Source organism: Myotis myotis, unplaced genomic scaffold, assembly GCF_014108235.1.
Source record: "Myotis myotis isolate mMyoMyo1 unplaced genomic scaffold, mMyoMyo1.p scaffold_m19_p_6, whole genome shotgun sequence".
NCBI lineage: Eukaryota > Metazoa > Chordata > Mammalia > Chiroptera > Vespertilionidae > Myotis > Myotis myotis.
The window spans coordinates 85,056,927-85,074,000 of NW_023416368.1; the positions used below are offsets into that span (position 1 = coordinate 85,056,927).

Sequence of the window (17,074 nt, forward strand, 5' to 3'; positions counted from 1 at the left end):
ATACAAATCAATAGACTGGGGATCGAACCCACAACCTGGGCATGTGCCCTGACCAGGAATTGAACCTGCCACCCTTTGGTGTACAGGATGATGCTCCAACCCAGTCACACCTGCCATGGCTTATTTTTCACTTTTTAAAATTTTTTTAAAATTAACTTTTTATCAAGAGTAGCAGTCACCCTGGGAGAGCAGTATTTCTTTCCCTCCATCCCATCCCAGCTGAAGTGAGAGTGGATATGGGGCTCTCAGTGGTAGAGCCCTCCATGAGAAGCATCTGGTTTACACCAAATACTTTATGAATGTGGCCCCATCGTGCCACTTAGCTTTCATTTAGATGTGCTGGCGGGGAAACAGCACTGTATGCTGCTGTGTTTCTCTCTTTTTTTAAAAATATATTTTATTGATTCTTTATAGAGAGGAAGGGAGAGGGATAGAGAGTTAGAAACATTGATGAGAGAGAAACATTGATCAGCTGCCTCCTGCACACTCCCCACTGGGTATGTGCCTGCAACCAAGGTACATGCCCTTGACCAGAATCGAACCTGGGACCCCTGAGTCTGCAGGCCGACACTCTGTCCACTGAGCCAAACCGGTTAGGGCTATGTTTCTCTTTATAAGGCCTGTGGAACGTGGTGCCCTGGGGTCCTGGCATTTCTAGGGAAGGGGTCAGATCCTCTGTTTTCCCTTTCTGTTTTGCCAAACCCCCTAAAACAGAGGGCAGTCTGTGAAGGCAGGGCAGGGCACGGGGTGACTCCAGATTTCCCCCCTTTGGAAGTAACGCTCAGTGTACATTTCTCGTGGCATGCCAGGTGGACTTAAACGAGGAGGAGACCATCCTCATCATTCGTCGCCTCCACAAAGTGCTACGGCCCTTCCTGCTCCGGCGGCTCAAGAAGGAGGTTGAAGCTCAGTTGCCTGAAAAGGTACCATGAGGATTTTAAGTAGAAGAAACCACAGTGCAGGGTTTCCTTAGGGTGGGCCTGGCCAGGTGGCTTTCCTGTTGTCCCTGGCCTGTGGGCTCATGGTCCTGGCCTTGCCCTGTCATTCTGGAGTAAATCCATCCCAGGGATGACTGCTCACCCCCTCTAGATCACTAAAGTGGAAGGCAGGACTGGTAGGTTAGAGTACAGAATCCCACCTGTTGTCAGTGGGTCAGATGCTTGGGCAGGTCCTGCCCAACTATGTCACAAGCTCAGCTTGGAGACCATGGGCTCTCAGGGCTGCTCCCCAATGTTGAAATGGCCCTGAATTCTTACTTAGGGAATCAGTACCACAGTGGGCCCCAGGGCTTCCTTTCCTTTCCCCCGGCAGGGCTGGAGTTCCTGGCCAGTTACCCCTCTAGTCATACTTGGAGAGGCCTTTGGGAGGTGGCCACATTTGTCCCCAACAGAGAGGCAGCCCATCTCTTTCCCCAGAGTTCCAGGGGCTGGCTCTTATTAGGCTGCTGTGAGCCACGTGCCCATCTCTCCACTGCCCAGGTGGCTGTGGAGCTATCACTAATCGAGCCTGAAACTGGAATCAGTCTTTGTTCTTGCTGGAACCTTGAGCGCTGAGAGTGGGAAAGAAAGGGAGAGAGCAGATGCCGTAGGGGCAAGAGCAGTCCAGGACTCCCCCTCCATGTTTCTCTGTCCTGGTGCATCACTTCCCTCATGTCCCCAGCTGTTGGGGCCCTTTCACCATCACCCCTGTGTGCCTTGATCAGAGCACACATCCCAGGGCCCAGGATGCTGCCAAGAGATAGATGCACTCAGGTGGGGTGTTAGGCTCAGGACCCCTGGACCCCCACTGATGGCGCTGTGTGTCCCTTACAGGTGGAGTACGTCATCAAGTGCGACATGTCTGCTCTGCAGCGTGTATTGTACCGGCACATGCAGGCCAAGGGGGTGTTGCTGACCGATGGCTCTGAGAAGGACAAGAAGGTTTGCCCAGGCCCCACTTCCCCACCTAAGTATCCAGGGCGGGTGGATTCGGGGCAGCCAGGTGTGTGGGGTTGAGCACACTGTAACCTGCAGGTCTCCCACCTTCTTGGAGCTTATTGTTGTGGTCTAGGCCCCATGAAGTGGTGATCCCGAGGGCATTGCAGGGCTATTGTTTAAGTCACGGCTGGTGTCGATGGGCTCAGTCAGTAAGGCTGCGGGCGGGCGCAGAGGCTCATGGACCAGTTCTGGGGCACACTTAGGGCCCCAGGAGCCTCCCAAGTCAGATGTTGTCTGATGTCCTTTTTGTTTATGAAATGTTAGCCTCCATGGGTGTGACAGTGGCAGCACAGGGCCCAGCACTAATTCCCGCAGAATTAGAATGTTTTAGTGAGCCCCACCTTCCCATCTGGGAAAAAGCTGCCCCAACAGCCATGAACACTTAGCCCTTTCACCTTTTTAGCAAGTGACATTGGGCAGGCGGGTGGTGTTACAGTGGAGAGGAGTGGGAGCTGGGCTGGCTGCTGACTTCTGGGATTCCTCTGAGGTCCCAGTGCCCCCCACCCCATCCTTTACCTGAACTGAAATGATCATCCCAGGGCTCTTGATTCCACACCCAGTACCTCAAGCTTAGCCTACCTCCCCATTTCCTCCTCTAGATGTTTTGTTCGGGCCCTTTTGTACCTGAGCGATGGCAGCAGCCTGTTTACAGGTTTACTTCTGTCCCACGGCACCCCCTTACTCCTGAATCCTTCCTTCACCCTGTAGCCAGCAATCTTCCTAAGTTATGACCCATCTGGCTGCAGCCCCCAGAGACTTGCCACAATGCCCAGAATGAGGCTGGCTTCAAAAAGCGTTTGTGATTCAGCCTTAGCTCTGTCACTCTTATTTCTCTTCCTTCCCACCTTCCATCCCTCCAGTGCGCAGGTAGTCTCTGCTCCCCCCAGAGCTGGTTTCAAGCCTCTGAGTTTCCACAGGAGCCAGTTCTTCACTCCTCATCTCTCTGCCACAAGCCATACCTGCCCCTAAAGCTTCTCCTTCCACGATCCTCTTTCCACCACCCATTTCTCCCCATCCTGGGACAAGGCCTGACGTGGGACTCTTTTCTTCCTCTGCAGGGCAAAGGTGGCACCAAGACCCTGATGAACACCATCATGCAGCTGAGGAAGATCTGCAACCACCCGTACATGTTCCAGCACATCGAGGTGAGGCCCCCCTCTTCCCAGCCCCAGTGCTGCCCTGAGCACCCATCACCGGGGATAGCCGGCGCCACTGATCCCATAGGCAGAGCTAGATTGCCTCTCCTTGATAACTTAAAAAAAAAATAGTTTATAATATTTTAAATAGACAATGCCTGTACATTTATCTCTGTTGATTTGCTGTTTGCAAGTGCTTATGGGAAAGAATCAAAACAGTGTAGAAAAATGTGATAGAAATGGAAGTCCTTGAAAGGACTATGATAACCACAAATTATTAGGAAACTCCTCTCTGGGTCATTTTTCACCTTGTGGGGTCACACTGCCTCTGTTCATTGATGCACTAGCATTCCCCATTCAGTGACATGTGGGGCCATCCTGGGTCATTGCATCGACTCAGAGCAGCTTTCCTCTTCAGGAAGTCTCTGGGTCATACCATTTTGGGCCACGGTGCCCTTTAAGAATTTGGATTCTTGTTTCTGAAAAGCACACACATATATGTTTGTGTTTTGGCATAATGTTTCAGGGTTGTTGGAATACCCCTGATGCCCCTAGGATTCTGTTTCCGCAATCCCAGGATGGTCTCCGGTGCACACTCTCCTTGTGTGCTCATTTTGGTGGTTGAGTGTTATATCATGACTACCTTTCCTTCATTGGAAAAACACGGGGAAGGGACATACATGGGTGGGATAGAAGAGCTGTAGTTGACGTCTGTGGCTTCAGAGCCACTGTGGGCAGGCACTGAGCACTGGTGTGAGGGGTCAGAGGCATGGTGCTGGGCAGCACTTTTCTGCCCGTCGCCCCACAACCCCACAACCCCCTCCCTCCCGACCCCCCATTGAATTGTCTCTCATTCCATTGCAGGAGTCCTTTTCCGAGCACCTGGGATTTACTGGTGGCATCGTCCAAGGGTGAGAAGCTTCCCTGCTGTATGGGGTGGCCAGGCGGGCCATGTGGTGGTGTTTCTCACATGGTTTGTTGGTTCTGTTGCTATTGTTACATTGGTTTGGTTTCAAAGGCATTAAGTTCATGACAGAAAGTTTAGAAAAAATAGACAAATTCAAAGAAGAAAATAAATCCTCCACACGAGAGTTGTCCACCATTAATCCCAAAAGGCAGAATTCCTAAGGTTGAACCTGGTTTCCAGGCCCCACTCTGCCACCTCCCTCAAGGCTCTGTGAATGTTACCAGCTTTCTTCACCATTCTGAGCCTTAACTCTGTCTGCCAACAGGGAGATCCTCTATATGGTGTGCTGCCCACCTTGCCATGGGTGTGCTTTTCCTGGCATTGTTTATAACGTTCAGCCCAGGCTTCATTAAGCCCTGGTGTTCTGTGTGGAAGCTGCATCTAGATTTCACCATTGCCAGCAGCCTTGCTAACACCATCATTTCTCTGGGATACTAAGCCACTTCCAAGAGTAGAGGCACTACATCAAAAAGTAAAACATTCTTCTGAGTTGTCGTTTTTTATTCCGAATTGCTTAATGGGCTCCCACAGATGTGGGTTTGAGTCCTGGACCAGGCACTGCAGCAACCCCAGCTGTCCCCAGCTTCAGTTTCCACATCTGTAAACCACGGGTAGTAGATTGCAGTGACTGAGAGGAGCTGCAGTGACCATTAGCCCTGTGTGTGGCTCAGTGTGGGCACTCTCCAGTGTGAGCTATGGCTTCTGGTTCTTTAACAAAAAGGAGACGTTGCATAGTTACTAATAGAGTCTCTTCTCACAAGTATCCAAGTTGGATGATGATTACATGGCCACCCTTGACCAAGGATGGCCTGCGTGTGTTTTAGTTGGGTTGAAATGGCTTTGCTGAATCTTTATGGGGGTAGGGGATCTGCCTAGGAAGTCACTTGTGTGCCCTTACCCCTGATGACCCGCCCGTGTAGGCTGGCTCAGTTCAGCATGGAGACAGGACCGTGCCTCCTTCTTTGCCCACCTACTATGTGCCATTGTTAACATTGTGTGTATTCTCCCCTCCTCCCTCCACTCACCAGGCTGGACCTGTACCGAGCCTCAGGGAAATTCGAGCTCCTCGATAGAATTTTGCCTAAACTTCGTGCCACCAACCATAAAGTGCTACTCTTCTGTCAGATGACCTCCCTCATGACGATCATGGAAGATTATTTTGCGTATCGTGGCTTTAAATACCTCAGGCTCGATGGTGAGTCTGACCAAGAGAGACATTTGTTAAGGGGTCTCATTATCCACTGATGGCAGAGCTTCTGGCCAATGTGCCCTCCCTCGCAAGGCAGGACGAGGTCCGAGCCTCTAGGTGTCCCAGCAGGAGTGAGTGCAGCAGCACGCTCAGTGACACAGGCTCTCAGGGCTACAGGGAGGTCTGTATTCTCCTGCTGTGGGCACAGCTGAGCCAGGGTTCAGGTGATGCTGGAGGGGCTTTCCTGGGCTCTTGGTGCCTTTGTCCTTGACATACTCTCCAGGTGCCCTTCTGCCTGCGCAGTGTCCCCAACAGAGAGTTCCAGGGGCTGGCCCTCATTAGGCTGCTGTGAGCCACATGCCCATCTCCACTGCCCAGGCGTCAGTGCCACTGTCACTGATCAGGCCTGGAGCTGGAACCAGGCTTATTTCTGCTCAAACCATGAGCACTGAGTGGGAAAGAGAGGAGGGAACTGGATGCTGCAGGGGTAAGAGTAGCAAGACCCTGGGAACTGCTTGGCTGTGACCCTGCACTCTCACAGGGAGGCCAGTGTTCCTGCCTTTACCCCACCACACTGGAGCCTGGGGCAGGAGTGGACTGAGTGAGATGCTGACAACATGCAGGACCTGTGATGTGACATGTCAGCTGGCCAGGGAGGCCCTAGAGGGAGTCCCCATCCTCTGTCAGATGGCAAGAATGAATGGTGTTCATGAGAAAAATGAACTTGAGTGCCATTGGGGTGAACATGGTTAAGATAGTTTCTTCATTCCCCGCACAACTCAGAATCTTTAAGCCTATTGCCGAGTCCATCTCCATGGCCACATGCTCCAAACCTCTATGTCGCTGTGTTGTCTTTCACTCTGCATCTTGTGGTTTCACAGACCACGGACTGGTGGTTGCTGAGATGATTATCGGTCCCAGAACCTGCCCTGAATCTTGCCTTCCTCAGCCCATTCTTGGACTTTTGTCCAGGGCAACCTTTAAAAACACAAATCTGATCATGGGTCTCACCTTACTCTTCTCTCTGTGCCTTGGCCTCTCCAGCTGCTCCATCCTCTGGGAGGGCCCGTTCTTTTCTGTGTCACCATCCCAACCCTCCAAAAGACAGGCTGTACAGTATTTGAAAAGCATGTTTTCACCCACCCCAGTGCCCATCCACCTACCCTTTATCCCTCCTTTCTTCCATGACAAGTTATTTCCATAAGGATAAGGATTTTGTGGGTTAAGCATGATTCATCCCTAGTACTTCTCATGGACGCTGCCAAGCAGATAGAAACCAGTAAAGAATGGAGGAAGGGGGCTCAGTGACACACACTGTATACAAATGGAGCCTTCCACCATCAGAGTGGTAAAAGTAAGGGTGCAGGTCAGGCACCTGGGGAGGTGGCCCCTCCTCCTGGACCTGTCCCTGCCCCACTTGAGGCCTCAGCCCCTCCTTAGATCTGTTGTAGCTGTGGGCACATCTGGAGGGCAGCAGGCCTTTGAACTGTTCATTGGGACCTGTAGGTGAGTGGCAGGAAGTGTTTAATTTTTGTTTCATCACCAAAAATGACTCCTGAATTTGCCAAGGTACCTCTGCTCTGAGCTGGCAGCAATAGCATCGTGAGTACTTACATGCCTCTCTGGTACTCATGATGCTGAGGATCTTGTCCTGGGCCAACACCTGAGAGTCCCTGTAACTCTTAGAAGCCTGTCCTGCCAAAGGGAAATGAGCCGCTGAAATAAAACACCTGTGTGCTTGCATGCAGGCGATTCTCTCTGAACTAAGAAATCTCATTGCAGTAGGTTTGAAGGCAGACTCTTGGCCTCTGGTCAGTTGCTGGGGAGCCCTTGTTGCCTGGGCTTCAGCCCCCACCTGGTCTAGTTCTTGCAGCATCCCTGTTTTATACGGAGGAGGCGCAGCCATCTTCATGGGGCTCATTCTTTCCTTCTGGGATGGGGAGAGTGGCTTTTAGTGGTGTCACATGTAGGTGCAGTCTCTGTTCTCCAAAGCACATGTTCCTCTGTGTTTCTCTTTGCTACTGCCTATCTCCCCCTCAGTCACCTCACTAACCCTGTTGGCCTTGTACCTGGCAGGAACCACAAAAGCGGAAGATCGGGGCATGCTGCTGAAAACCTTCAACGAGCCCGGCTCCGAGTATTTCATCTTCCTGCTCAGCACCCGGGCCGGGGGGCTCGGTCTGAACCTCCAGTCGGCTGACACTGTGATCATTTTTGACAGTGACTGGAACCCCCACCAGGTAAAAGCCCCTGGTGCCCTGGGTGGAGAAGCTTGAGGCTCCGGGAGACCCTGCTGAGCCACTAGCCTCCTTGAAATCTCCCAGGCCCCGGGAGCAGCACCTACAGTGCTTGAGGCTTTTGGAGAGAAGCCCAGATTATATTCATTCCCCTCTGTTTCTCAAACCAAAAATAGCTTTTTGTTCTGCTATGACAAAAATTTATTCCATTGTTACATATATAAAAAGAAGCCTGGCCCTAGCTGGTCTGGCTCAGTGGATAGAGTGTCAGTCTGCGGACTGAAGGGTCCCAGGTTCGATTCCGGTCAAGGGGACATGCCTGGGTTGCGGCGTGCAGGAGGCAGCCAATCAGTGATTCTCTCTCATCATTGATGTTCCTATTTCTCTGTCCCTGTCCCTTCTCTGAAATCAATTTAAAAAAAATTCTGGTATTAACACACATGTGGACAGAAAATGGAAAAGGCCCCACTCCTGTCAGCTGGCAGTAATCGTCGCTGTTTTATGATGGAAGTCCTAGGCTGTTTTCTTTTGTAAACAAAACCTGGGTCATCTTTTATGCACTTTGTGTTCTGCTGCTCTGTTTCTCACCTGTATACACTCCATGGGGACACGTGCCAGTAGGTGCAAGGATGTGATTTTAGAGATACAATAGTTTTCAAATATTTAACTTTTTCTTAACTTTAAAAATGGTAAATATCAATAACTCCAAGTTAATGTAGAGTCAATTTTTCCCCTTCCCCACCCATCCTGCTCTTCTCTGAGTGTATGCCAGCATCTAATCTGTGTGTTCTGTTTTTCACAAAAATATAGCATTTTCCAGGACATGTCCCTTCCCTTTAGCTGCTGGGGTGTTTCATCTCTGTGTGAGCATTAATCAGCTGCTGGCCGTCCCAGCTTACAGTGGCTCTCGGACTTTTAACTCAAAGTCCAGTTATCAGACATCTGGGGTTCTGGTGTTTGGCATGACCACTAGCCCCCTCAGTGAGCCCTATTATTGCTGTCTCAGAGCACCAGCCAGGTCAACCCTGAGAGGTGGGATTGCTTGGTTCATGGGTGTGTCCCCTTCATGATATAGTTGCTTCTGCCCAAGTGGCCTCCAGAAGGCTTCCAGGTTTCTTTCCCACTGATGGGATGTGAGTATACTCCTACCACAGCCTGGTGGCACCCATTATCAGTGTGTAAATGATAGCCCATCTGATGGACAAATACCCTGGGTGTTTGCTAGCATCCCTTTCTACTGTCAGCTTGGGGAGTAGTTCCTGCCTGGACTTTGACAACTGGCCAGTTTCCCCAGAGGTGGTTGGGGTGTGCCTCTACTGTCAGCAAGCAGGCAGCCGGCAGAAGCTCCTGTGGAGCCCTGTCCTCCCTCTGTCACACTGGGCAGTATCAGAGGCCACTAAGCTCACTGCAGGGACTGGGAGCTGCCATCGAGTGCTGGCCCTGCCAGGAAGCATGCTGGCCAAGCCAGGGCGCCCAGCAGTGGAGAGAGGACACTCCTGTCTCGCAAGCAGGTGTGACCTCTGTGTCCCCCATTAGGTACTAATTTTGAGCTCAGCCCCAAACAGCCCCAGCCCCCTGGCACAATATTTCGTGGGATCCCTCCTGGTTCTGTGCTGGGGGGTGATGATCGAAATTAGGTTGGCAGTCATGGCTATCACTTTATTAGAGCTTGTTCCACACCAGGCACTGGACTGAGTACTCGATGCCCATTCGCTCCTCTCATGTACACAATAGCCAGGAGAGTGGCTTGTGTGAACAGAGTGAGATCTGAGGTTCAGAGAGGTTGAGCTCGGGCCTCTCTGTAAGGAAGTTGCACAGTAAGGAAGTACTAGGGTCCACAACCAAAGTAGGCATCGCCAACATGCTATCCAGCTTTGCCCCCATCCTGTTAATGGTACTGTGATACAGTCACGCTGAGCATAGGGCCCCCTGGGGTGGGCAGGAGGACCCAGGCATTTGCGATAGGAGCTGCTTGGGATATAACCACCCAAGGGTTGTCCTCCCAAACTGTGCTATCTTCTTGAGTATTTCTCAAGTTTCACTAAGAAAGTGACACTTCTGCAGGAACTCAGGATGAAATCTTCCTGGCACAGGCTCCCGATCCTGTACCTGAACTCCAGGCCAGGCGGCTGCTGGTTGGGACTAGCAGAATGGCCAGGCAAGAGGCAGGCACAAAATAATCAAAAGGCCCCACCTCTCCCAATGGCTTTGCAAGGTCGACCTCCCCTTAAAACTCTAAAGTGCTTGCTCGGGACTGACCAGTGTTTCTTCCTCAGGACCTGCAAGCGCAGGACCGAGCCCACCGCATTGGGCAGCAAAACGAGGTGCGGGTGCTCCGCCTCTGCACAGTCAATAGTGTGGAGGAGAAGATTCTGGCTGCGGCCAAGTACAAGCTCAATGTCGATCAGAAGGTGATCCAGGCCGGCATGTTTGACCAGAAGTCCTCCAGCCATGAGAGGCGTGCCTTCCTGCAGGCCATCCTGGAGCATGAGGAGCAGGACGAGGTGAGGGCAGCACCGGCCCCAAACCCCTCCCCAGCGTGAGTGGTGAATGCATGAGTGGCTTTCATTTTTGTTTTTTTACCTTTTTTGCACTCTTTTTTTTTCTTTTTTCTTTTTTTGCATCCCTTTGGAGTAAAGGGAGTGTGGGCTGAAAGGAAAGAGGATGAGTACTTGCTTTTTCTTTGAAGTGGTTTTTTTTTTTCTAAACTGCTGGTGAAAGACGCTGGATTGACAGCCCTGGAGACTGAAGTCCTCTATTTATCCACAGAGCAGACACTGCAGCACGGGCAGCGGCAGTGCCAGCTTCGCCCACACTGCCCCTCCGCCAGCGGGCGTCAACCCCGACTTGGAGGAGCCACCTCTAAAGGTGAGAGGGGTAGTTCAGTCTCCATGCCCATTCAATCCTCGGCTTCTCGGCTGAGATGGCCAGCAAGGGCCCTGATCCCACGGAGCGTGCGTGTGCGTGTGTGTGTGTGCCTTTCGCTGCTGTGTGGGTCGCCATCCACTGCAGCCGGACTGGGACCACCAGCTCATTTCCCATGGATGCCGCCGCTCGCCTCCGAGCCCGGCCACCGCCCATCCTGGCCTCTCCACCCTTGAACTAATCATGGGAAATCTTGTAGGAAGAAGATGAAGTGCCCGACGATGAAACTGTGAATCAGATGATTGCCCGGCACGAAGAGGAGTTTGATCTATTCATGGTAAGCACCACAGGCGGCAGTTGAGGTGGCATTTCTGCCTCACACACCTTTAGGGAGCTCAATTTCCACCCATTTGAAACTGGGAGCCTGGAGGGGTTCACATGCCCTGCCCTGATGACTTCAAACAGAGGAAAAACTCTCAGTGATGTTGGAGTCCCTGGGTGATAATGGAGCTAGGGGTGGCCCCACAATGCCTCTTAATTGACCCATCTTTCTTCCATGTCCTAAGAGTGTCAGGGGGGTAGTGGACACACACCTAGCCATCCTTCTCATTTGTGACCCTCAGTCCCCAAGTACCTGTGTTCTTGAATTTGTTGAGGCTCCCTTGAAGTTTGCTTTAAGGGGGTATTAATACTGTCTAAAGCCAAGGGTCTGGTGAACACCTTGGCCACCAATACCTCATGCTTCTGGATGAGAAGTATGGTATTAGTTTGGGCTCTTGGCCCCAGCAGGCTTTGTGCCTCCTGACAAGACTATACTTTGAAGCTGTCACCCCATTTCGGCTCCCTTATGCAATTCGTCAGTCCTTTCCAGTTTTCTCTGTCCCTAAAGCAGAGCCCCTAGCCAGGGCCAGACGTAGGAGCGAGGCCACCTTGGCCTTAGCAATACCCAGAGCTGCTGTTTAACTACTGTTGGGGCATTGGTCCCCGAGGCAAAGAAGCAGCCCCTTATCAACATCCCTTGAATGTTCTCCTGGCTCTCCCTGTGCTGATGCCTCTCCTTGACCACACCCTCTCCTTGCTCCCCAGCGCATGGATCTGGACCGCAGGCGTGAGGAAGCCCGCAACCCCAAGCGGAAGCCACGCCTGATGGAAGAGGATGAGCTCCCCTCGTGGATCATCAAGGACGATGCGGAGGTGGAGCGGCTGACCTGCGAGGAAGAAGAGGAGAAGATGTTTGGCCGTGGTTCCCGCCACCGCAAGGAGGTGGACTACAGTGACTCACTGACGGAGAAGCAGTGGCTCAAGGTATATGCCAGAGATGGCCGGCGAGGAGCAGGGCTGGGGGAGGAGAGGCTCACACCACGATAGCTCGGCCTTTGTCCAAAACCTGAGCATGTTCCTTTCAGCCGTTCTTGGCTTTCATTCACGACAGCAACACTTCTAACATAGGGTCAGGTTTGCTCAGTTCCTCCCGACCAGAGACAGGAAAGAGCACCAGTGCCATCCCCAAGCAGTTCAAAACTCACTGCTGTATGTAACTGCCTCTTCCGTGTGAGGGTTCACCTCTTCATGAGGTCAGAGTAAAACATTGCCGATCTCAGCATGGTGCAGGTTTCCTGAGTGCCGGTCCATAGGAAACACAGCCAGAGATTAGTGAACATTCAGTTACTCTGCCAGCTGCTCAGAAATGCTGATGGGGTGAGGTAGCCCCGCTTTGGACATATCACCCCAAAAGTACGTCACCTTAGGACCTGGACTCCTAGCCAGGCTGGGGAGGAAGGAGGAGGAAGCGAGCTGCTGATGAGACTGCAACCGCAGTTACTAATAGAGGTGAGGTCAACACTCGTTTTCAGCAGGTAGCACCCGGCCCTGTAGCTGTAGTTGCAGAATGCTGAGTCAGGGCCCAGCCCAGGGCCCACTGCATGGATACTGGGATTATAGTGATAAATCAGACCCCTCCCCATGTTTGGGGACTCTGAGTGCAGAGGTAATGATTAAAAAATCCAACCTGGAAGTTGTTTCATAAAAATGTCCCTGAAGCAACTCTTCCCAGAAGGTTGGTGATGGCTTTTGCTGCACCCTGCTGAGTGCCACATCCCAGAATGAGAGGTGCTGCCTCTGATTGTACACCCTAGGGTTCCTTTGGGTTAACTGGGACCCGGTCCCTGCCTACGAGCTCAGATAACCCCAGACTTGGAAACTCACCCACAGAGATATGCATGAGGGGCCGTTGAAGCATGCCAGGGAACCAGGCAAACCTTTGTGAGGGGTGAGTGTAGTGTCCTGTTTTCTGGCCCAGGACTCCAGGGCCAAGAAGAAAGCTCCTGATGAGGGAACTTAGGCCCAGTTACAGATCTGTATCAGCTTCCATGGAACATTACCACCCCCACATTTTTGAGACAGTGAGTGCCTTTTGCCATATGCTACTAATGTTTTATATACATTTTTTGAAGGTGTAATTTATATACTGCAAAATTTACCCATTTAAGATGTACAAGTCAATGGTTTTTACTATATTATCAGTCTTGAAATTGTCATCACAAACCAATTTTAGAACATCCTCATCATCCCAAAAAAGAAGCCCTTTCCTCTTTAGCTGTCTTCCTTCCCTTTATTCCCCTTTGCCCTTGACAGTCACCCTATTCTGGACATTACATAGAAATAGCATCATGTAACATGTGATCCTTTGATGTCTGGCTTCTTCTGGCTTCTCTCACGAGGCAAAATATTTTCATGGTTTATCCATGATGTAGCATATATTCTTTCTTATCAAGGCTGAATTATGTTTTATTGTACGGATATACCACATTTTTATCCTTTCATCAGTTGATGGACACTTGGGTTGTTCCCACTTTTTGGCTATTGTGAATAATGCTGCCATGAACATTTGTGTACACGTTTTGTGAGGACGTGTTTTGATTTCTCTCAAGTATATACTAGAAGTGGAATTGCTGGGTCTCAAATGGTAATTCTATGTTTAACCTTTTGAGGGACTGCCTATTTTCCAAAGCAGCTGCACCATTTTACATTCACACCAGCAGGATATGAGGGAATTTCTCTGCATCCTTGTTAATACTTGTTATTATCTCTTTTTTATTTTAATCATTCCAGTGGTATAAAGTGGTGTCTCTTTGTGGTTTTGAGTTCCATTTTTCTAGTGGCTAATGGCATTGAACATCTTCATGTGCTTATTAGCCACTTGTATATCTTTTTTATAAGTCTCTTATCAGATGTGTGATTTGCAAATATTTTCTCCTGATCTGTGGTTTATCTTCTTCATGGTTTCCTTTGGAGCACAAAAGTTTTTAATTTTGATGAAGTCCAGTTTATTTTTCTCTTACTGCTTATCCTTTGGGATCTTGTCTGGGAATCTCTCACCAGATGCAAGGTCACAAAGATTTACCCCTATATTTTCTTTCAAGTTTTAGAGTTTCAGCTTTTACATTTATGCCCATGATCCTCTAAGTTCATTTTGTATATAGCAATAATTTAGGGTCCAACTTCATTCTATTACCTGTGGATATCCAGTGGTCCTAGTACCATTTGTTGAAAAGACTGTTCTTTCCCCATTGATCACATAGCTTTTTATATGTCATACTCAATAAAATTTACATTAATAATAAATATGTTTGCCCAAAACAGGCACTCTCCTCTTTTAGTAGTGGATGTGTAATGGGCACTACTTTTTTGATAGGCACTCTTATCCCCTATGTGCCCAAATCCTTCAGAATGTTTCTGGCTGTTGCCTTGCAGGCCCAGGGACCAGAAACTCAGATATTAGATATTCCTAGGGCTGCCATAACAATTACCACATACTTGGTGGCTTAAGACAACAGCAATTTATTCTTTCACAGTCCCGGAGGGCTAGGGTTCTAAAATCCAGGTGTCAGCAGGACCCTGTTTCTTCCGAAGGCTCTAGGGGAGAAGCCTTCTATGCCTCTTCCAGCTTGTGGTCACCCTGGCATTCCTTGGCTTGTGGCCCCATCATTCCACTCTCTGCCTCCATCTTTACATGGCCTCCACCCTGTGCCTCTGTGTGGCCTTTCTGTCTCTCATAAGGTCACCCTCATTGGATTTTGGGCCCACCCTAACATAGGATGAACTCATCTTGCTTGATTCTTAAGTAATAACATCTGCAAAGATTTTACTTTCAAATAAAATAACATTCCGAGGTTCCATTTGGATATGAATTTTGGGGGACAGTATTTTTTGTTTTTTAATCTTCACCCGAAGATATTTTTTCCATTGATTTTGAGAGAGAGGAAGGGAGGGAGAGGGGCAGAAAGAGAGAGAAGCATCAATGTGAAAGAAACACACTGATTGGTTGCCTCCCACATGCGCTCCAACCAGGGCCGGGATTAGACCTGTAACCCAGATATGTGCCCTTGACCGAAATTGAACTTGTGTCTCTGGTGCTTGGGCCGATGCTCCAACCAGGGCGGGGGACAGTATTTCACCTACCCCACTGGGCCTGCAGTACATGCCCTCCCCTGTGCTGACCTTCTTTCAGTTCCTCCTGCCTGCCACAAGCCTCCATACTGTCCTGTGGCCTGGATGTCTTTTCCTCCCCCCACCCTTCAGTTCTCAGCTTCTGTGCCACCTCTTGTAGGAAGCTCCTGAACCTCTAAGCGGGACAGGTCTGCTCCACAATCAGAGCACCACTCACCCTTCTTCCTGGCACTTGACCCACATTTTGGGAAGTCTGTCTGACTAGTGTCCATCTGATTCTGTTCAGTGCTGTGTCCTCTGTGCTAGGCCCCCTGCCCATTTCATAGTCACAGCTGATAAATGAGAGACAAATGACCAGCACATCCCTTTGAGTCCAGCCCCCCTCCTTTTATGATTCCAAGCTTCCCTGGAAACCTAGCTTCCTTTCCCTTTGTTTTAAACATGCAAATTATTTATTCAGAATGAATAAATCGGGATCATTTTAAAATTAACATTGTACGCGTTGATGTCCTTCAGTTCAGCAGCTTCACTTCTGTAGTCTGTACAGAAAAGACAGATGTCAGTCATGCCATTATGTGGAGTAGTCACACTTGCCCCAAATAGTGGAAATAACCCAAATGCCCATGAACAATTATGGCCCTTTTTGCAATAAAATACTTAACAGGCATTAAAAATTATGTTGCAGAAAAGCGACAGGAAATGCATCCAGGATATAGTAAGCAAAAACATGAGTCATGGTATGGTATGTGGATACAGTTCCATGCTGTCTCTGTTGTGCACATGTACGTGGGAAGGGCAAGGAGATCTTGGAGCTGGATGGTGGTGGTGGCTGCACACAATGTGAATGTACCTAATGCCACTCAGCTGCACACTTAAAACCTGTTTCACCCCAAATTTTAAAAAAAGATGCAGCGGGTCCAGAGAAGTGTTAACAGTGTCACCTCTGGGTGGAGGGATACAGGAGTCCATTACACGGGAGTGAAGATACGACTCTTTATTTTTAAAGTACAACCCTCTATTTGTGAAGGGCAGGCGTGGGTGGGGTGTGCTCTGGCCTTGCTTGGCCTTTTGGAGCCTTTGAGAGCCCTGGTGTGTGTCCTGCCCCAGCCAGAACCCACGGGTTTGCGCCGCGGCCTCTGCTTGTCAACCTCGGTGCTGGCTGTCCTATTTTACCACTATTGACCCTGAAGGCCATCGAGGAGGGCACGCTGGAGGAGATCGAAGAGGAGGTTCGGCAGAAGAAATCATCGCGAAAACGCAAGCGGGACAGCGACGCCGGCTCCTCCACCCCGACCACCAGCACCCGTAGCCGCGACAAGGACGAGGAGAGCAAGAAGCAAAAAAAGCGCGGGCGGCCACCTGCCGAGAAGCTCTCCCCCAACCCGCCCAACCTCACCAAGAAGATGAAAAAGATCGTGGATGCTGTCATCAAGTATAAGGACAGGTAAGCTGAGGAATGGGGTGGGTGGGTGGGCGGGTGGATGCTGCAGGTCCTCGGGTGCCTTTCCTGGCCTCCCATGTGCCTGTGAGACCATTCCACAGTCATTGGTTAAACAAGGAGGCAGACAGGTGGTGTCAGCAGGGGGAGAGGGAAGTAAGCGTGGTGGGGGGGCCAAGAAGCCCTGATGAAAGAGGTCTGGGGGTGAGTCTCCAGCAGAGGCAACAGCAGGTGGAGAGGCCCCAGGAAGATGAGGTGTGGCTGGTGAGATTGAGGTTAGTGATGAGGCGAGGTGGAAGGAGAGGAGTTTGGTGCTGTGATGGGTGCCAATCTCATGGCCGGCACTCATGACTATGGTGGAAGCCAGAGTTGCTGGAGCAGAAATGGTTTCTGTTCCTTCTGTAGACTACCCCCATCCTCACTGCCCTGTCCCCATACTTGCATGACAAGCCCGGTTTTCATGCTGGGTCATTGGAGATCCGCCATGTGTTGGCTGACTGCTCTAGGCACTGAGAGCCCTGCCCTCACAGGCACCAAATACAAGAGAGTATGTGTTTTCAGCTTCAGTGGATCTGTTTGTGGAGCACAAGTACCATTTAAATAATAATAAGAAAATAATGGTTCTACTGCAGCCCTCCAAGGAGAATGTGCACATTCTGCCAGTGCAGGGTGGGCATGCGGAGCTGCAGAAGGTGACCAGGGGTACACGGCCTGCACCTTGCCCAGAACTCTGTTTGTGCTCCCGCTTTCCAGTGTCTTATTCCACTTCCTGGTACATACCAGCCCAAATGACTCTCCATAACAAGGGTTGTACAGC

General features: G+C 50.4%; 1 protein-coding gene across 7 annotated transcripts in view; it reads left to right on the forward strand.

Annotated features, from left to right (window-relative positions):
- Positions 1-17,074, forward strand: part of SMARCA4 (SWI/SNF related, matrix associated, actin dependent regulator of chromatin, subfamily a, member 4) — a 69,915-nt gene that overhangs the window by 32,833 nt on the left and 20,008 nt on the right. For 4 of the 7 annotated variants that reach the window (XR_004968161.1, XR_004968162.1, XM_036312787.1 and 1 more), the window contains exons 19-29: positions 810-923; positions 1,812-1,919; positions 3,035-3,121; positions 3,977-4,023; positions 5,108-5,274; positions 7,345-7,508; positions 9,782-10,009; positions 10,275-10,373; positions 10,630-10,707; positions 11,457-11,675; positions 16,001-16,263. Coding sequence is in view for 5 of the 7 variants with exons in the window: in XM_036312787.1 (XP_036168680.1) it covers positions 810-923; positions 1,812-1,919; positions 3,035-3,121; positions 3,977-4,023; positions 5,108-5,274; positions 7,345-7,508; positions 9,782-10,009; positions 10,275-10,373; positions 10,630-10,707; positions 11,457-11,675; positions 16,001-16,263 (1,574 nt within the window). In the remaining 2 variants the exon portion in view is untranslated. The remainder of the gene's footprint in view (positions 1-809; positions 924-1,811; positions 1,920-3,034; positions 3,122-3,976; positions 4,024-5,107; positions 5,275-7,344; positions 7,509-9,781; positions 10,010-10,274; positions 10,374-10,629; positions 10,708-11,456; positions 11,676-16,000; positions 16,264-17,074) is intronic. The other 3 variants (XM_036312790.1, XM_036312791.1, XM_036312789.1) reach the window with 2 other exon arrangements.